The sequence below is a fragment of the Acomys minous genome, assembly GCF_964271855.1.
Source record: "Acomys minous genome assembly, chromosome: 16".
Classification (NCBI taxonomy): domain Eukaryota; kingdom Metazoa; phylum Chordata; class Mammalia; order Rodentia; family Muridae; genus Acomys; species Acomys minous.
Genome location: NC_140498.1, coordinates 20,907,626 through 20,928,882, shown reverse-complemented (window position 1 = coordinate 20,928,882; position 21,257 = coordinate 20,907,626). Strand labels below are relative to the sequence as shown.

General features: G+C 44.1%; 1 protein-coding gene and 1 long non-coding RNA gene across 7 annotated transcripts in view; both read right to left on the bottom strand.

Annotated features, from left to right (window-relative positions):
- Positions 1–11,252, bottom strand: part of CANX (calnexin) — a 29,230-nt gene extending 17,978 nt beyond the window's left edge. The window contains exons 1-5 of one of the 3 annotated variants that reach the window (XM_084763285.1): positions 11,084–11,252; positions 9,957–10,082; positions 2,349–2,532; positions 1,105–1,178; positions 648–706 (exon numbers count right to left, since the gene is read on the bottom strand). In XM_084763285.1, the coding sequence (XP_084619411.1) occupies positions 648–706; positions 1,105–1,178; positions 2,349–2,525 (310 nt within the window). In that variant the 5' untranslated portion in view covers positions 2,526–2,532; positions 9,957–10,082; positions 11,084–11,252. The remainder of the gene's footprint in view (positions 1–647; positions 707–1,104; positions 1,179–2,348; positions 2,533–9,956; positions 10,083–11,083) is intronic. The other 2 variants (XM_084763284.1, XM_084763286.1) reach the window with 2 other exon arrangements.
- LOC311586966 overlaps positions 1–21,257 on the bottom strand; it is a 97,769-nt gene that overhangs the window by 63,186 nt on the left and 13,326 nt on the right. For 2 of the 4 annotated variants that reach the window (XR_014775707.1, XR_014775708.1), the window contains one exon: positions 11,895–20,917. This is a non-coding gene — a long non-coding RNA (uncharacterized lncRNA). Of the gene's footprint in view, positions 1–11,894; positions 20,918–21,257 lie in introns of those variants that run through there. The other 2 variants (XR_014775705.1, XR_014775706.1) reach the window with 2 other exon arrangements.

The window sequence follows — 21,257 nt, the reverse complement described above, 5'->3', positions numbered from 1 at the left end:
GGAAGAAAGGGAAGAGGAAAAATGTAAATATATTTTAGTTGCAAAAAAAAAAATCTTAAGTAAATAAGTATTGCTTTTATTTCTGCGTATGCTTGTGTGTATGAATACCCTTGAGTTACAGATGGCTGTGAGGCACTGACATGGGAGCTGGGAAACAAGCATGGCTCTGGAAGAGCAATACATGTTCCTGCCTACTGAACCATCACTCTAGCCCCAAAGATCTTCTGAACTAGTCTTTTGTTTGTTTGGTTTGGTTTGGTTTGGTTTGGGTTTGGTTTTGAGACAGTTTCTCTGTAGACTTGGCTGTCCTGGACTCACTTTGTAGACCAGGCTGGGCTTACAGGCATGTGTTAACACACCTGACTTGAGCTAATCTTAAGAGATGGCATGGATCTAGTGGATACCCCCAGCCATGAGCATATGCGCAATACAAATTGGAATCAGTGGGCTTCAAGTTGGGAGAGGTAAAAGATCTGGGAGGAGTAGGAGGTGGAGAGTGGGAGATGGATGTGATCAATAAATTAATATGCATGTATAAAATTCTCAAAAACCAATAAACTCATTTTAAAGAGAGAGAGATGCCATGGACACAAGATGCTACTTTTTTTTTTTTATCACACTGTATCTAGAACAAACAGAATTCTCACCATCATATTTGGCAATTTCATCATCAGTGTCATCTTTTTTGGCTTTAGATAAAATCCACCTGTAATTAAAACAAACCTCAGAGTTAAAACTTAAGTGACTGTAAATGCTGCCTCAAGCAGCATCTCTTTTCTGTTAAAGCTAGCCTACTTAACAAGACTGAAGAGAAAACTCCCAAGAATGAAATCTAGGGTAGCAGAGAGGAATAGGAATGAAAGCAGCAAGAGGCAAAGTTCCAAGATAACTTCCATGTACAATGAGCACTAGAGATATACAGTGGGACATGCTATTCCAGGGGCCCACATTTTAAGGCTGTATTTAGCAGCAGAGCAATTGCCTCCCACACATGACACCAGGTTCAACCCCAATACTGATTTTTAAAAAGGTCCAGAGCTTTCCCACCATTCTCTTACTTACAAGACATTCACCTCTCAAACTTTCATCCCCAGGAAAACTTACCCTGACAGAGACCCTCTGTCAAAGGAGTCAGCAAAATAAACTTCCCCTGTTGGAACTGGAGCTTTGTAGGTGACCTGTGTTAAACATAAAACAAAGTAAGTAAAACCAGGCGTGGTTGCGCTCGCCTTTAATCCCAGCACTCAGGAGGCAGAGGCAGGTGGATCACTGTGAGTTCGCGGCAGCCTGGTCTACAAAGCAAGTCCAGGACAGCCAAAGCTACACAGAGAAACCCTGTCTCGAAAAACGGAAAAAAAAAAATCCTAAGAAGCAATTTTTTAAGAAAGAAGTAAAATTTTAGCCAAGCACAGTGGCACAAACCTGCAATCCCAGCCCTTCAGAAAGATCTCAAATCCTAGGCCATCCAGACCTAGAGAAGACTCTTTGTATTGGGAGAAGAGGGGCATTTAGTAACATTCCTTAGAACTCACTCATGTGGTTTGTTTTCAATTGTCATAAAGCTTTCACAGCTGACCCTGAATTCAATCCTCATGTACTAAAGGCTGTCAAAAAGCTTAGCAAGAATTTTTTTTAATTTTTCCTTTGTGCCAGGTGGTTGCGCATGCTTTTAATCCCAGCACTCGGGAGGCAGAGGCAGGCGAATGCTGTGAGTTCGAGGCCAGCCTGGTCTACAAAGCAAGTCCAGGACAGCCAAGGCTACACAGAGAAAGCCCATCTCGAAAAACAAAACAAAAACAAAATTTTCTTTTGAACCAGGCAGTGGTGACGCATGCCTTTAATCCCAGCACTCGGGAGGCAGAGGCAGGTGGATCTCTGAATTCGAGGCCAGCTTGGTCTACAAACCGAGTCCAGGACAGTCAAAGATACACAGAAAAATCCTGTCTTGAAAAACAAAACACTTTGCTTTGCCTTTAAAAACAATCGGGTTTTTTTGTTTGTTTGTTTGTTTTGGGTTTTTTGGTGTATGTGGCGTAGGGGTGGGGTTTCCTGGGGATCAAATTCAGAGCTTTACACATGCTAGGCAAGAATTCTACCACCAAACTATATATTCTCAGCCTCTGGCTTCCTATTTTTTGCTTTTTAAGCCAATAGATAAAAGGATTTACCTCAAGCAGAGTGTGCTGACAAGTGCTTTGGCAAGCAGAGCATGGTGGCATGTGCCTTTAATCCCAATTCTAGGCTGGCCTGGTCTACATAGTGAGTTCCAGGACAGCCAGAGCTACAAAGAGATGCGCTGCCTCATGAAAACCAAAAAGAAAAGTATAGAAGATTGATCTACTTCAAACCTTTGGAGATGGAGGAGTACTGGTATCTGATTTCGATTTTGAATCTTCTACCTCTTCAATAACATCATCAAGATCATCTTCAATATCAATCATGTCATCATCATGTCCATCGTGAGCCTGAACAGCTGCAGTTCCAAGGACCAGTAATAACAAACATAGTAACCATTTTCCTTCCATGATCTACCTGCACAAAGAATGGAATGTGAGATATGCTGTCTCTCATTTTAAATTCCATAAAACCACTAACCTTTGCCTGTTCCTTATTTAAAATCAAGGTTTCCAACAATCATACAGCTAAAAGAAGCATTGTATTTCAACCTAGGAGATAAAAAGGATTTTCCTAAAATCAGTTAATTAAAAACATTCAAAGACAGGTGGAGGGGGGAGGCAAGGCTTTAATTCCAACATTCAGGCGGCCAACTTGGTCTACAGAATGAGTTCCAGAACAGCTGGGGCTACACAAAGAAACCTTGTCTCAAAAATTCCAGAGAGAGGCTAGAGAGATGGCTCAGAGGTTAGGAGCACTGGCTCCTCTTCCAAAGGTCCTGAGTTCAATTCCTAGCCACGACACGGTAGCTCACAACGATCTATACTGAGATCTGGTGCCCTCTCTGGCACACAGGTGTACATGCAGGTGAAACACTGCATACATAATAAATAAATAAATAAATCTTTTTTTTTTTTAAAGAACTGGGGGGGGGGGGACATGCAAGCATATATAATTATACCATATATATACTATAACTACATATATAAACTGGGTATTCTGCATACTTTGGATGGCAGAAGAAAGAAAACCCTGAATTAAACACCTTCCTGAACTGTGAAGTGCTGTCAAAATAGAATAAAATAAATTACAGCAGTCCTCCACTCAGGAAGCACAGGTAAGAGACTGAAGCTCAGTGTTACCTTTGACTACAGAGTAAATCTAAGGGTAGCCTGAACCACAAGAAACCCTGCCTTGGAGCTGGAGAGATGGCTCAGTGGTTAAGAGCACTACCTGCTCTTCCAAAGGACCCGGGTTCAATTCCCAGCACCCACATGGCAGCTCACAACGGTCTGAAACTTTAAGATCTGACACCTTCACACCAATGCACAGAAATTAAAATTAAATAAAATATTAAAAAAAAAAAAAAAAGAAGAAACCCTGCCTGCCTGTCTCTTTCTCTCACACACAGTGTCTTTCAATTAACTGTACACCCTCTTCTTGAGAACTGTTAAAAGACAAGTTGCATAAGTCTTTCCTTCTACTGTCTGAGTCCAGGGATCTGACTTAGGTCATCAGGTGGTGGTAACCCCAAACTGTTTTATAATGTCCAAATGCTCTTTCATGTTTAATTTACAGTGTCTACTGATTAAAACATTAAAATGAAATGACAGCCGGGTGTGGTGACACACGCCTTTAATCCCAGCACTCAGGAGGCAGAGGCAGGTGGATCACTGTGAGTTCGAGGCTAGCCTGGTCCACAGAGTGAGTCTAGGACAGCCACGGCTACACAGAGAAACCCTGTCTTCAAAAACCATAAACAAAACAAACAAAATGAAATGACAATGTATTGTAATAATTCACTTCACATTACAGACTTACTATGGCCACTGCTGCTGCTGTTCAGTTCTCAGGTGTGTGCACTTTTTAAATTAGTATTCCATAACAAGAATATTAATCAGAGTACCAGCTACTTCAATGTCTCATCAACTAAGCACTCCAGTCTGGGTATTAAACTAGCCCTTCTTGGGTAGTAGGAAGGCGTTCCTTCTATGGATCACAGCTCTACTGAAATAAAAGCTGAGCTCTATAGGCACAAAAAGTGAGCTGCGAGTAGACGGGGCCTGAGAAAACATCCAAGATACTGGGGGAAAACAAGCACAGACATGCCCTCCATAGGGCACAAGTGTCTCTTTCTCACAGTCACCCAGTCAACCCCAGTCTTTCATTCTCCATTACCAACATCAGGATACTTACCGTCCTATCCTTTCTGAAGCCACCCTACACCCAGATGAGATTCTTCACCTCACAACACTGTTGTGTATGGAGTCTGTATCTGCAGACACTGTACACCCTCTGGCTAGCAATCAGACCTTTCCTTCAGGCTGCTCTGCATAGTATTATCCCAAAAACCCTCACTCACTTCAGTCAAGACATTTTCCACCTCTCTCATACACATTAATGTATCCAGCCCCCTCTACTCTCTTAACACACTGCTGGTCTACAGAGTGAGTTCCAGGACAGCCAGGACCACACAGAGAAATCCTGTCTCAAAAAACAAAAACAACAACAACCAAAAAAAATCACAAACCGAAGAGAAAAATATTTACAAAACACACATCTGATGGACTTAACTTAAACATACCAAGAAATAAACAAACTTCAACATAAAAGAACCCAATCAGAACTAAGCAAAAGCTGGGAGTATAGTTCAGTGGTAAAGTTCTTTGAGAGGCCAGGCTGAGTCAATGACCTGTACCCAAAATAGGCTACCAAAATACTTCCAGCAGGTGAATGGAAAAATAAGATAGCTCATCCATACAATGAAATCTTGTTCAATCATTGAAAGAAGTGCTCAAAGACGAAGATGATGCAGGTGCATCTAAAAGTGTATTGCTAGCTAAACAAAAGAGGTCAGCCTGCAAAAGCCCAATTACTAACATTCTGAAAGGAGCAGAACTATAGACTAGCATAAGATAAATTATGTGAAGAGGGCGTTTACTTACTTTTCTTTTTGGTTATTTATCTATTTATTTTGGGTTTCTTTTTCTTTTGAGACAGGGTTTCTCTGTGTATCCTTGGCTATCCTGGACTCACTTTGTAGACCAGGCTGGCCTCGAACTCACAGCGATCCTCCTGCCTCTGCCTCCAGAGTGCTGGGATTAAAGGCGTGCACCATGATGCCTGGCAAAAGGGCATTTTTAAAAGGCATTTAAACTGTTCTTAATACTTTTGATTATGAATATAAATAATACTGTGTATATATTAGAACCCATAACATTGTAACACATAGAAATTTACTTTAAAATTTGTAAAAAACAAAGCAAAACAAAAAACCCTAAAAACTAAAACATTTAGGAAGCCAATTGATCAAAGAAAACAGTTACAATTAGACAAACCGATCTACAGCTTTATTGAACAAGAAACAATCTTACTGAGGGTGAAGGGAGAGTGCTCAGTAAAAGTGAGCCTTTCAAAGTACCATACTAGCTCAAAGAGCTACTTCTCATGGCAGATGATAGGTCAATGATTCTGATATTGCCAGGAGTGTCAAGAGTAACTCAACAATTAAGTAGATGGTGGATGGTAGCCACTTTCTCTGCTAGAATAAAAATTTACAAATAAGAAAATAGAGGCTGGCGGGAAGTATTCACATAGCAAAGTAAACAGAATCAGAGACAGTGGTATGACTGTTTAGCTTAATACAGAGTCATGTTTAAAAAAAAAGAAAAAAATGTTTGCATGTGTTTGTATATATACATCAGTTGGAATGCTTACTACTTCCTTGCTGTCACCTCAGAAGGTCCACAGAAATGAAGGACACTACATTACTGTAACCACCAAACAGACGTAATACAAGATCTTAGTTTCTAATATTCTCCATGAAATAGCGATTCTACGAGAACAGGATAATATACAAGACAAGCCTGGAAGCTAGACACAGCTTGCTAAGCTAACGGAAGCTAGAAGTGGCACATGCCTGTAATTCCAGCACTCAGGAAGCTAAGTGAGGCAGAGCAGCTACCAGACTCACTTTGTAGTCCATGCTGACCTTGAACTCAGAGATCTGCCTGCCTCTGCCTCCCAAGTTCTGGGATCACAGGTGTGTGCCACTGCAACCTGCTCCAAATCTTTTATCTTTGTATCTATAGTCTCCCAAGCAGATAGCACACTTGTGTTGTTTCCCAGAGTTTCTAAAATTGTCATTAAGGAATCTCTAACAAGTTACAAAGCAAAAGAGAGTGGAAGTACACACTTTTAATCCCAGAACTCAGGAAGCAGAGGCAGGTGTCTAGTTCGAGGCCAGATTGGCCTACACAGTAAGTTCTGAGACAGGTAGGGTTATTTAGGGACCTTGTCCAAAGAAAGGAAGGAAGGGAGGGAAAGAGAGAGAGGGAGAGAATAAGGCTTTGTTTTTAACATTTATTGATTGTGGATGGGAGTCAGAAGAGAACAATCTTCAACTTTGTAGGGCCTGTTCTCCTTTTACCAGGTGGGACTTGGGAACTGAACACAGGGTACCAGGCTTGGCAGTCACCATTTTTACACACTGAACCACCTCCTCACCCAAGCAATCAGTTAAAAAAAAAAAAAAAGCAAGCAACAGGAGACAATTAGAGCTTGACAGAGAATACTCACTTGACATGCTACAAATTCTAGGTTCGGTGCCCAATGTGAAAAACAATTAGCAGAGCTCTAGGGCCACAGGCAAGTACTCCCTGGATTTGCAAGGCTCAAAGGGAAGTCAATACAGAATTTATCTTACTCCTATAAAGTAACATATTTCCTACTTAATGATATCCCTGCCTCCACTGCCAGGAGCTGGGATTAAATGCATGTACCACTGTATCTGGTTTACTTTTGCCAGCTCTTTCAAAAATATAATTACTTCAAAACTTGAGGGTTTTTTTTTTCAATTATTATTGAATCACTGAAGATGGCTCTGTAATTGGAAGCAGTGACTGTAAGACCAGCATGAGCTCAAGGCCAGCAAGCTCCAGCCTATTCAGGGATTCATAGCAACATTGGCTAAAAGAAAAGGGCTGGCAAGAAGGCTCAGTGGGTAAAGACACTCACCCCCAGGACTGACACCTGAGTTCATTCCTGGAACCGACATAATGGAGAGAACGAACTCCTGCAAATGATACTCTGACCTAGACACATGCACGGCACCCACATCCATGCACACCTATACACACTATAGTAAAGCCTTAACTTTATTTTTTATGAATGTCTGCCTGCATGTTTGTACACAATGTGCAGGCCTAGAGCCTGTGAAAGTGAGGTGATGTCAGATTCCCTGGAACTGATGCCTGTAAGGCACTGTATGGGTCCTGGGTACAGAACCCAGGCCCAACACATTAAATTTAAAAAAAAGAAATGTAAGCTTAATGAAATTTAGTCATTCTCAGTTTAAAAGGGTTTGAAGGGCTGGGAAGAGATAGGTATGTTCCTGGGAACCTGTATAAATAAGAGTTTAAAAAATAGATCCGGGCGCGGTGGCGCACGCTTTTAATCCCAGCACACGGGAGGTAGAGGCAGGTGGATCACTGTGAGTTCGAGGCCAGCCTGGTCTACAAAGTGAGTCTGGGACAGTCAAGGCTACACAGAGAAACCCTGTCTCAAAAAAACTATAAAAACAAAACAAAACAAATAGATGGCTCCATGGTTAGGAGCACTCTGCTCTTCCAGAGGTCCTGAGTTAAATTCCCACAACCACATGGTGGCTCACAACCATCTATAATGTGATCCAATGCCCTCTTCTAGCCTGCAGGTGTACATGTAGGCAGAACACTGCATACATAATAAATAAATATATCCTTTAAAAAATATTTAATAGGGGAAAATACATATAACGCTAAATGTTCATCTATTAAAAAAAATAAACTTAGGTATACATGATGGCACACTCCTGTAGTCCCAAATTACTTGGGAGGCTAAAGCTGAAGGATGAACTGAGCCTAGAAATTCAAGATCACTGTGGCAGTTAAGGATATACTAAGCAGTAGTGTTTTCCTAATTGTTAAATTCAAGGTCCTAGATTTCATCCTTGTAAAGTGTGATCTGAGACCTGCTCTATAAATGAGATCTGCAATACCTTATTCACATATCAGACTTGGAGTTTTTTTGGTTCACTTGCTAGTAGTGGAATTCTGGGTCTCAAGCTTGCTAGGAAAGAGCTACAGCATACCACCTTCTTGTATTTTTTTTTTTTCATTGACAGAAACATAAGTAACCTTTTTCTTTTAAGTTTTTCAAGAAAGAGTTTCTCAAAAAAAAAAAAAGAAAGAAAAAGAAAAAAAAAAAGAAAGAAGAAAGTTAGTTTCTCTGTGTAGCCTTGGCTGCCCTAGAACTCGGAGATCCACCTGCTTCTGCTTCCTGAGTGCTGGGATTAATGGTGTGTACTACTGCGGCCCAGAAGTAATTTTTTGTTTTATTGAGACAGGGTTTTTTTGTGTAACCCTAGCTGTCCTTTGTAGATCAGGCTAGCTTTGAACTCACAGTGATCCACCTGCCTCTGCCTCCCAAGTGTTGGGATTAAAGGAGTGTGCCACCTCGCCTGGCCCAGAAATAATTTTTTAAAGCAACTTTTCCCCTATTAATTCACTTTAAGATATGAATATATTGCATATACTCACACCTACATACAGATTCTTTTAAAATTAAATAAATTTTTAAAAGAGATTTAAAATTTTTTCTAGATTCCTTTAAAAAAAAGAAAAAGAAAAAGAAAAGAAAAATATCAGGACTTAAAAAGACTCAGCTCAGTGGTTAAGAGCACTGGATGGCGGGGTGTGGTAGCGCAGCCTTTAATCCCAGCACTCGGGAGGCAGGGGCAGGCAGATCACTGTGAGTTCAAAGTCAGCTGGTCTACAAAGTGAGTCCAGGACAGCCAGGACTACAAGAGAAGCCCTGTCTCAAAACAACAACAACAACAAAAAGAGCACTGGCTGTTCTTCAGAGGCCTCAGGTTTGATTCCCTGCACCAATATGGTGGTGGCTCACAATCACCTGTACCTTCAGTTCCAGGGGATCCAACGGCCTCTCACATCCTCCTCAGGAACCAGCACACACATAGTACAGACATACACACAGGCAAAACACATACACATAAAATAAAAATAAATAAGCCTAAAAGACTTTAATTCTCACCTAGCACTTGTAGGTGAGAATTCAATAAGCACTTTTTACAGTAAACTATATAGACTACAACTATCCTTAGTACTGTAATTATTTCTTAGAGCTGCCAATTCTACTTCCCCACTTCCTTACACTTCCCAAAGCAGTCTCATGGTATCTGCCCCCTCAAAGGTGGAGAAGGTAGGAGGCTCACTCCCATTTTAAAGGGATAGGAAGCAAAGTTACCATGCTGGACCCAGAATTCTATAGGTATCCTTACCAACTGCCACTCTACTCCTTTAAAGCTCTCTTGCAGGGCAAGTGACCTCTGCAGGACAAGGATGCAACGGTGTGACTGTCAAAGCGGCGGCAACTCTGTCAAGATGCACGGCTTGTGGCCCTTGAAAGATAAGGAGCTAATTGCACTGTTTAGTTAAGATAGCAAGGTGGAGAAGGGACGCTGACACCCATTTTCAGAGAGATTGGTGAAACTCCTACTGTGGATGGTCCATCACGACACACAGCTCCTCAGGGCCTGACTAAGCTGTGCACCCAGTCTGGCCGGGAACTTAGTTATAGCACAAGTACAACATGGGAATCGATTCTGTTCGAGCCCTTTCAAACATTACTGGAAAATATTTCAAGACTTTTAAGATAACCCAATTTCCCCCTTAAAAAAAAAAAAGTAAGAAAAAACAAAAGGGCAAAGTATTAAAAAACAAAACAACAACAAAAACCAACAGAATCTTCCATTTCCTCAGGGTAAAGAAACTGTAGCTCACCTTTGTCCTCAAGCTTTTAATATTCAGCTCGGTTTAACTTCACACAACCAGTAATCACTATTGTCTGGACTAACAGGTAAGACACAATGTGTGATGAATGTGTCTTCAGGTCCTGGCACAGAAGACCTGACCCAAAAATTAGTATGTCAGTGTAATGGACCAAGGCATTCAGACAAGAAGCCACTGCAATTACTACCCACTGAACCTTTACTACACAGCTAGCTTCCTATCCCCTTTATTAATTTAATACAAGGCCACTAGGCATTCGATCTACGACTGGGGGCTGAGTACTAAGAAGGAAAATCTCCCAAATTCCCATGCCCACCCCCCAAAAAATAGATTAGGTGTTTGAACCCAAGCTTCTAACCTTAACTACAAAACCAAAACTGGATGGTCCTCGGTTATGTCGCCAATGTGACCACTAAAACTACCTGCATGACCTTGGACCAGCCAATTCAAACTTCTGGGCCTCAGTTGCCTCCACTCGCTAACCCGAACTTTTCCTTTGGCTTTCCTGCTTTTCAGCTTCAGTGAGTAGCCCCACTGGATTACTATTCACCACTGAATTAGGCAGGTGCTGAAATAGTTAAGTCCTAAGTTTCTCAAGCGCTACGCGTTCTAGTACATTCTACTTCTTCGTCAAGGTGCTGTGGTCCAGTCTTCGCTTTGGGCAAGTTATTTTCTCCTATCGCAACCGTAACGCTTCTCTCTCCCGATTTACTTCACCTTCCCTACTGCTCGGGCTACCTACTAGGCCCGGCTCTCCTTCTACACAGGTACCGGGTTACTCAGTCCACCTCCGGGTGGGCCGAGACAGGGCCTAAGAAAACTCTAGAAGCAAAGCTAGGGGGAAGTTGTTAGCTTTCTCAGAGGTCAAGGGAAGCCCCAGGACACCTGCCACGCCTCCCGACCCCGGCGGCGCTGCCCAGGCCAGCCGAGCCACCCTGGCCGTTCTCCTCGCTGCCCTGAGCGTCCGCCCGGGCCTGCGCCACCCCAAAGACCGCCGGACCCCTCGGCCGTCGAGACTCCGGCCACGCCCGACCCCTCCGCCGCGGCGCCGCTCTCCCAGGCCCCCGCCCCGGGCTCGTCCAAGGCCTGAGGCCCCCCGCACACGCTTCCCGTCTCACCTCGAGCCTCACGGGGACTACAAGCGGCTCCTGCACCTTCTCCCACTCGCACACCCGGCCCCGCGCTGCAGTGGACACAGCGGCGGAGGCGGCCCGACCGTCACGTGCCGCAGAACTAAGAGGCCTCGACTACCGCCGCCGCGCGAACGAGCCCCACCGCACGAAGCCCAGCCCCGCGTCCGCCCCTCGCTCCTGAGTGGCTACAACAAACGCCAAGTCCCGCCCCTTCACGCAAAATCTGCGACTCTACTGGCAGTTACGGCCATCGCTCGAAGAGCCTTCCCATACGCCCCCTAGGGCTATTCTTCGTGGAGCGTGATGACTGGTCAAGAGCGAGGCAGGAAGTGGGTTTTGATTGGGTAGCAGGAAAGAAGGCGGGCCATCATCAAACGGGCGGGTGCGCGCTCCCGAGGCCGGGCGGCTTTGGCACGGGTTCTCGCGTGGGTTCACCCTGGTTCCTCAGTGGGCGGTGTGTCGGCGGCCATCTGGAGAAGACGCCTTTCCAACCCGTTAAATTAGGAACTTTATTTCAGCCCCGGCTACCTTTCGCTACGGGACACATAGCCTCCATCAGAAATGGTGAAAGGTCCCTCTGGGCGGCAGACGCCACCGTTCCTGCGGAGTCATCGCCCAGAGCCCTGGAGTCTTAGACCTCTTCACCTAACAAAACACTATCTAGGCTCCTAATCATGCAACATGAAGTCGCCTTTCCCACGTTCCCGTGCTGTTTCCTGATTTTGGCCATTAAAATAAGGCATACTCTAGCGACAGGGTTGGGGGGGTGGAAAGTGATGCCATGTGCAGGTTTAAAATACCTATTAACATAACCCACTCTTTTTTCATTTTCAGTATGCTAAAAGCCCTGTAAGATTGACATGGCTACCGATTGGCTAGATCTTTGAACATCTTGATCGCCTCTGGTTGTATTTGGTGACCCAGCGTTTTGAACACTGGGGAAAGAATCAGCAGGTTTTTATCATCTATGTAACTCATGAAACCAGCTCTGTTCCTGCCACCCGAAGAGGCAGGCAGGGTTTTTTGTTTTGTTTTGTTTTGTTTTGTTTTTGAGACAGGGTTTCTGTGTTAGCCTTGGCTGTCCTGGACTCGCTCTGTAGATCAAGATGGCCTCGAACTCACAGTGATCTGCCTGCCTCTACCTCCCGAGTGCATTATACGTTTTAAATTAGGAGCTCTTTCTTTTTATTCCTTTTCTCATTTTTTTCCCTCTCTTTCGTGTTACAGTTTGTGAGAGTTTGAGGGCTGTACATGTGTGTTATACTTGCATGTGTCTGTGTATGTGTTAGCAAGATGATTATATCCTTACCATTCTCCACCCTAATCCCTGGAGACACTATAGACTGGATCTCCTCACTGAACCTCGAACTAGGCTGCCAGCCAGCAGGACCCATTGCTCTTCCTGTCTCTGCCTGCAACAGCACTGGGTCATAGGCATATGCACCATGCTCTAGTTTTATACAAAGTGTTCTTACTTATCCTTCAGTAATTTCACACATATATATTTCCTTTATTATTTTTTTCTGAAACAGGGTTTCTTTGTGTAGCCTTGGTTACCCTGGAACTCACTCTGTAGAACAGACTGACCTCATACTCAAAGAGATCTGCCTGCCTCTGCCTCCCAAGTATTGGGATTAAAGGTGTATGCCATCACAGCCCTATTTTTACTTTTTTTTTTTCTGAGACAGGGTCTCTCTGTGTAGCCTTGGCTGTCCTAGACTTCACTTTGTAGACCAGGCTGGCCTCCAACTCACGGCGATCCACCTGCCTCTGCCTCCCAAGTGCGGGCATTAAAGGTGTATACCACTACACCCAGCTCCTATTTTTTCTTTTTAAACAAATAATGTTCTTGAAGCTGGAGAGATAGCTCAGTGAATAAGAGCACTGGCTTTATTGACTGCTACTTAAAATCCCAATATTCAAATGACAGCTCAAAACTGTAACTACAGTACCATGTGGTCTGAGGCCCAATTCTTACCTTCATGAGCACCAAACACATACACAGTACACAGACAGACATGCAGACAAAATAACTACACATACAAAATAAAATTTAAATTATTTTTTAAAAACACATTTTTATTCATGTGCACACACGTCTTACATGTCTGAGAAAGACGACGCCTCTCTCTCATGAGACCATTCTCTTCCTACCTTACACATCCCAAGGATGCTGTCATCAGGCCTGGTGCTATCTTAGAGTTACTATTGTAATAAAAGCAACTTCAGGAGGAAAGGCTTTATTTTTCTACTTAAACTCCTGTCACTATTCATTTCGAAGGAAGTCAAGACAGGAACTCAAACGGGCAGGATCCAGGAGGCTAGAGCTGATGCAGAAGCCATGGAGGGCTGCTGCTTACTGGCTGCTCCCCATGGCTTCCTCAGTTTGCTTTTTTATAGAACCCAGAACCACCAGCCCAAGGGTAGCCTCACCTACAATGGGCTGGTGCCTCCCTCATAAATCACTATTAAGAATATGTCCCACAGCAGTGGTTCTCATCTTCCTAATGCTGAAACCCTTTAATGCAGTTCCTCATGTCATGGTCACCCCAACCATAAAAGTATTTTCATTGTCCCAGCACTCAGGAGACAGAGGCAAGCAGATCGATGTAAGTTCAAGGCCAGCCTGGTCTACAAAGCAAGTCCAGGATAGCCAAGGCTACACAGAAAAACCCTGTTTCAAAAAAAACAAAACCAAAAAAAGAAGTATTTCCATTTCTACTTCATAACTAATCTTGCTAGTGTTATTAATTTTAATAAAGTCTGGCTTTTTGAATGGTCTTAGGCTACTCCTGTGAAAAGCTGGCTCAGCCTCTAAAGGGGTTGCAACCCATGGCTTGAGAACTGATGTCCTACATACTTGGCTGATGCCTGATCTTTTTGTTTGTTTTTTTTCGAGACATGGTTTCTCTGTGTAGCTTTGGCTGTCCTGGACTCTCTTTGTAGACCAGGCTGGCCTTGGAGTCAGTCTGTGGCTGATGATGGCCTTAAACATGTTGTCTTCCTCCCTTCACCTCCTAAGTGCTGGCATGAGATACTCCATGGTTTATGCAGCTCTGGGGATGGAACCCTAGGCCTTCTGCATGTTAAAAAAAAAGCATCGTTATCAGCTGAGTGCACCAACATCTTGGCTTATCATTTTAACAATCATTTTGTCAGCCGGTGTGCTGGTGCATGCTTATAATCCCAGCACTCAGGGAGATAGAGGCAGGTGGATCTTTGTGAGTTTAAGGTCGTGGTTTGTAGACCAGCTTGGTCTACAAAGTGAGTCCAGGTCTCCAAGGCTACAAAGAGAAATCCTGTCTCAAAAAAAAAAAAAAAAAATCGCCAAGTGTGGTGGCGCACACCTTTAATCCCAGCGCTCAGGAGGCAGAGACAGGGGATCACTGTGAGTTCAAGGCCAGTTTGATCTACAAAGCAAGTCCAGGACAGCCAAAGCTTAAGAGACCCTGTCTCAAAAAAAAAAATTCACTTTGTATGCATGGCCTGGGGGGTGGGGTGCACATGCAAATATATGGAGGTCAGAAGACAACTTTGAGAAGTCTGTTCTCTCCTTCCACCATTTATGTGGGCTCCAGTGGTTTGAACCTAGCTGTCAGGCCCACGCAAGCACCTTCCCCCATTGACCCATCTGCTAACTCCTGGATCTGGATCTGAAAACATCAACTTCCGCACATCCCATTTAACCACTAAGACCGTCATGGCAGAGAACATTTCCATTTCCCTAATGCTGTTTCCATTTCTCCTGATGCCAAACCTGTGAGTGTTGGTTTCTGACATCACTCTGTCAGTCCAATCCTCTCCTGACACTGCCTTATTACAAACCAGCCTCCATATGCTTAGTCTCACAAGAATGCACTCCCCTCAGATGCCAGCTGCTGCAGGATGCCCAGTTAACCCAGCCACACTTCTGGACTGACTACAAATCTGAGGATTCTGACAAGCTTCCTCAGGCTCCATAATTTGCTAAATAGAATCACCCCAGAACTCAAGAGAGGTGTTTTATGTATATTTCCTGGTTTATTCTAAAGGATGTAGCTCAGGAGCAGCCAAATGAAGACATGCATAGAGCAAAAGATGGGCGATAGGGTGTGTGCTTAGAGCTTCCATGCCTTCTGTGTGTGTGTGTGTGTGTGTGTGTGTGTGTGTGTACTCTCCTTGTACCTCAGTTGTTGAGTGGGAAACTGTCCTAGTTCTATGTGCTAGGATTTTATAATTATTGGATTTGGGGGGCAGGGTTGGAGAAGCAGGAGTGGAAGGTTCATTACACAGGAATCACTGAATAAATCACTGGCCATAGGTGAGTGAACTCAGCCTCTAAGACCTGCACCCCAGAGTAAGAATAGAAAGTTCCAAGGCAGTGCTCACATGGAGTGCTCACATGGGTCGCTAGCTCTCATGATGAAGCTATCTCGAGTCCACCAGTAGTCATGTCACCAGCACGATCTCTAGAATGGCCGAAAGGGGTTCTGGGAAGTGCCAAAGATATGACTCAAAACTCAAAACTCCATCTCTTCCCCTCAAAGGGAATATGTTTATTCTGGAGCCAAAAATGAGTAACCATGGCCCAGAGACCTAATTTTTACTGAAGGTTTTACAGCAACAGAACAACAACAAAAGACCCATAAATCAAGAGACTTAAAAAACTTGAGGTAAAAGGCCGGCGAGATGGCTCAGAGGTTAGGAGCACTGGCTGTTTTTCCAAAGGCCCTGAGTTCAATTCCCAGCAACCACATGATGGCTCACAACCATCTATAGATCTGGTGCTCTCTTCTGGTCTGCAGGCACACATGTGGGCAGAGCACTGGATACATAATAAATAAATTTTTTTTAAATGAGGTAAACTGCCTACAGCAGTTCAGAGATGTCTCTGCTCTAGGCCTCAGATGTGATCTGATGACATTCTTCCGGAAGATAAGGGTCTTGCTGGTACATTCTAAAAGGATTTACTCAATAAGTATAAGGACGTTGGTTACACAGAGAGGTAGGCAATGGCTCATTTAAAGAGCTAAAGACATCCCAAGAGAATTTGACTCTTCACCTGGGGAACCTTCTGGCTCTGCACAATCACATTTAACCGGTTGATCGGCTTTGTAGCATGTTTAACGTTAAGTGCAGTGGGGGAGGGGGTGTTTTGGTTCCCTTCTATCATACAGGAAGTCAAAGGCTTTAGGACTCTATGGTAGGAACAGCACAGTGCTGACTACACTTTGTCCCATTCCAAGTCTCTCCCTGCCACCAGGATCAGCAAAACTGACCTGCTTCTCTAGGTAAGAGCTGTCTTTCATAGAGCTTCATGGGCACGGAGTCACCAGTAGCCTTCCCTTACTCAAGGCCCTGCTAAGATTTCAGCTGCCTCAATTAACCTCACTCCAAAATTAGTAAATGGAAAATTCCAGAAATAAAAATAACCAAGTTTTAAATAACTTTTATTACAGTATAGTTACAACTATCCTATTATTAGCTATTGTTGTTAAGCTCGTATGTCCATAAATTAACTGCCATGAGCATGAGTGTGTGAGTTTAGCAAAGATGGATGTACAAGCTTCGTCAGTGGCTTAGGCTCCAGGCACCTGTGGGACACCTCAGGACAGATTCCAGACAGGTGGCAGACAACTTTACAGTACTCTGTGTCTGGCTCTTAGTTTTTGCTTTTTTATTATTATTATTATTATTAATTTATTCTTGTTACATCTCAATGGTTATCCCATCCCTTGTATCCTCCCATTCTTCCCTCCCTTTTTCCCCTTATTCCCCTCCCCTATGACTGTTCTTGAGGAGGATTACCTCCCCCTGTATATGCTCATAGGGTATAGTTTTTGCTTTTTTATACATATCGTACATGCACTGGTGTGTCATAAATCATGTATGAGGATCACAGGACAATTCTGTAGGAGTCAGTTCTCTCCTTCTAACATGTGGATCCCAGGGCTTGAACTCAGATCATCAACACTGGCAGCAGGTAGCCTTACTTGACATGCCATCTTGCCAGCCCTTCTTTTTATTTTGTGGTGTTTACACTGTAATCTTTACGGTAGGTTGGTCTGCCCTTCCTTCCTTCCTTCTTTCCTTTCCTTCCTTCCTTCCTTTAATGGTACACTTTATCACATTCCAATACCAGAGGTGGCATGGAGTCAAAGCATCATGACAAAGAAAGTAAGGAAATGACCATGAAACAGAAGAACCTCATGGCCTTACAGAGGGCAGAGCCCAGAATGGCGCGGGAGAGCTGCTGCTTGAGACACACATAGCCAATAATGAAGCTGCTAAACACTACTCCAGTGCCAGCTGTTGGAGGCTGGTCTGCTGTATTCTGATGCTCATTACTGCTTGCTGTCTGTCTCTGCCCCACTTGTACCTTGCCTAAGAGCCTAACCTATTTGACCAATAAAAGGCCATCACACCTGGGCAGGGCAAACGGGATAGGCATGGCTAAGGTTCCCGGAGTGGGGGATAGAGGAAGAAGCATGGAAGGAGAGAAGAGACCCTAGGAGAGGAGAGGACAGGAGAAGCTGCCTCATAGGGAGGTGGAAGAGAAGCACATGGCTGGCGTGGATGGAGGATTTGGCCCAGATGATGGTAATTAGCAAGAATCTGGGATTATGGATGGGAGGTAGCTTGATAGAAATTAAGAGGAGATGGCATGGGATTGGGGAGGCATCCCATACCTGCCCCACTATGGGAGGTAGTTTAGGGGATTAATATCTGCCCTGGCCCAGGTTAACTAAGGCTATTTTAAAATATAACAGGTGTTTGTGTCTTGATTGATTGCTAGCAGGTTAGAGAATATTGCCATAATAATAATTATAGGCCTAATAATAAACATTATTAGGTCATACTTGTAATTTAACCACAACAGTCAGCCCCTAATCCAGCTGCATCAACTGTGTCCCAGGAGACAACAGTGGTCAGGACTCTTGCCTGGCCACCTGGAGAAGAGGTGTGTCCTCTCAGGATGGATGCAGACATAGGCCCGACGAGACTTGTGACACAAATGTTGAGTCAGAACTGTAGGAAGAAGCAGTGTCCTGGTGGTCTCCATCTTCTTTTTCACTTTTTTTTTTTTTAAGACAGAGCCTCCAGATGGGCATGGTGAGTTCTAAGACAGCTTGAGCCACACAGAGAAACACTGTCTTAAAAAAAAAAAAAAAACAGGAAAAAATAAAAAATAAAAAAAGACTACGACGTCCCTGGCCAGCCTAGAGCTTGCTATGTATACCAGGCTGGCCTCAAATTCAAGGAAATCCACCTGAGTTTGTCTCACAAGTGCTGAGATTAAAGGTGTGCACCACCACTAAACATGCATTCCTTTAAAACTGTTCTTCCCAGGGCTGGAGAGATGGCTCAGCAGTTAAGAGCACTGACTACTCTTCCAGAGGTCCTGAGTTCAATTCCCAGAAACCACATGCTGGCTCACAACCATCTATAATGTGATCTAATGCCCTCTTCTGTCCTACAGGTGTACAAGCAGGCAGAATTCTGTATACATAATAAATCCTTTTTGTTTTTTTTTTTAATCTTCACATTTTGTGCATGGAGTGTTATACACTTGCTACCACATGACTGTGGAGATCGGGGACGACTGTGGTGAGTCAGTTCTCTCCTTCCAACATGTGGGTTCCAGGGGTTGGACTCAAGTTCTCAGGCTGATGGTCAAATGCCTTTACCCACCAAGCCAATTGTGCTGACCAAAAGAATGTGTATTCTATCGTCCGTCTGTCTGTCTGTCTGTCTGTCTGGGTACCACATGAGTGCCTGATGCCCATGGAGGTCAAAAGAGAGTGTCTAAAACCCTGGAAATGGTTGTGAGTCATCGTGTGGGTTCTGGGAACTGAACCCATGACCTCTGCAAAAGCAGCAAGTGCTCTTAACTGCTGAGCCTTCTCTCCAGCCCCAAACGTGTGTGTTCTAGCAGGGCAGGGTGGTACATGCTTATGATCCTAGCAGTTGGAAGTGGAGGCTCAAGGGTCATTTCACTCCAAGAGTCTGAGACCAGCCTGACAGTACAGCAAGACCCTGTCTCAATATTAAAATAAATGAGAAAATGTAAACCAGGTGCAGTGACACAGGCTTGGATTCCCAGGACTCAGAAGACAGCGGCAGACTACCACAGAGGAGACCAACCAGGGCTACATAGTAAAATCTTCTCTCAAAAATACCAAATGGGCCAGGCACAGTGTGCACGCCTGTAATCCCAGAACTCGGGAGGCAGAGGCAGGTGAATCGCTGTGAGTTCAAGGCCAGCCTGGTCTATGAAGTGAGTCCAGGACAGCCAGGGCAACACAGAGAAACGCTGTCTCAAAAACAAAACAAAACAAAAAACCAACCAACCAACAAAAAGGGGTCGCTAAATGGCTCAGCAGGCAAAGGCACCTATAGCCAAACTCAAGGACCTGAATCCCTAGGACCCTACATTATGAAGTCTCACCAAATTGTCCTCTGACTCTGACATATTTATAGTCACACACACACACACACACACACACACACACACACACACACACACACACGATAAAGATAGATAGAAAGAATAAAAAATAATGGTAGAAGCAAAATAAAAATGTGTGTTCTCAGCCAGTTAAGCATGGCATGAAACTGCACACTCAGTTACTCAGGAGGCTGGGAGTTCAGAACTGGCCTAGCCAACCTGACAAGATCTTGTCACAAAAACGAATAACTTTTTAAAATCTACTGTTAAGTCAGGCATGGTGGCACACACCTGTAATCCTAGCACTCAGGGAGGCAGAGACAGGTGGATCTCTGTGAGTTCAAGGCCAGCCTGATCTACAAAAGCAAGTCCAGGACAGTCAAGGCTACATAGTGGGAAACCCTTGAAGAAAAAAAAAAATTTTAATTTATAACCAGAATAGAGGATCTCATGCTTCCTGTTACTATAAATATCTCAAAGACCAATGGGCAGAGTAGGAATTGATTTTCTCCCCCCACCCCACAAGGCTTCTCTGTGTAGCCCTGGCTGTCCTGGAACTCACTCTGTATACCAAGCTGGCCTCGAACTCACAGAGATCTGCCTGTCTCTGCCTCCCGAGTTCTGGGATTAAAGGCGTGTGCCGCCATCACCACTGGGCTGGAGCTGATTTTCTTAATTTTCATTTATTATTTTCTTGAGACGGGGTCAGTTCTTGGGTATCCCTGGCTGGCCTTGGATTTACTTTGTAGCCAAGCATGATCTTGAACTTCTGAATTCCTGCCATCCAGTCCTTCATGCTGGGATTATAGGTGTGTGCCTCCTCCTCCCCGTTTTATCCAGTACTGGGGATTGAACCCAGGGCTTCCTGCATGCTAAGCAAGCATGCTATCAACTGAGCTACTTCTCTAGCCCTGAGCTTGAATTAAGTTGTGTTTTACCCAGAGTGTCAATGATCTGAGAAGTTTACCAGTTTAATACCCTGGAGAAACTGTCAACACCACAGTAGGGAGCTGGTTTTACAGTGGGGTGAAAGAAGGTGTGGCAAAGACAGCCCGTCAAGGCGTAATCCCAGGGCTCTGGGAGGCAGAGGCAGGTGGATCTCTGTAAATTCGAGGCCAGCCTGGTCTACAAAGGGACTCCAGGACAGCCAGGGCTACAGAGAGAAACCCTGTCTAAAAAACAAAAACACAAAAAACAAAAACAAAACAAAGAAAAAAACCAGTCAGTCACTCAGTAGCTACATGTGACGCGCTGATCCATGCTCAGCTGCCCTTCTGCGATTCACTGTGTCTCATCAGGCCTTGTGCTTCTCAGTTCTGTGCCTCTGGACTGCTGGACTTGGTGGTTAGCAGCTGCCCATATCATCTCTGTTCCTCCAGGCACCATCTGGGCTAATGGAATCAATTTGGAACAAAGAGGCATTAGCTGCCTTGTGCTGAGATGTTCACACACACTTATAAAACCCTTTTCATAATGTAGAAGTGCTCGTGTAAAATGGGATCAGACTTACATGATTTTATGGTGTTTTATTTTAGGGATGGCATTTTACTGTGTTGCCCAGGCTGCCTCTGAATTCCTGGTATCAAATGATCTTTTACCCAGCCTCAGACAACTCTACCTAGGACTACAATCTTTATGAAACATTGTTTACAAACTAGGAAAGTTACCCGGTTTAAGAGTGGTTACTTTCCCTAAATTTATATAGTATATGTACCTCCAACAAATTCCTTA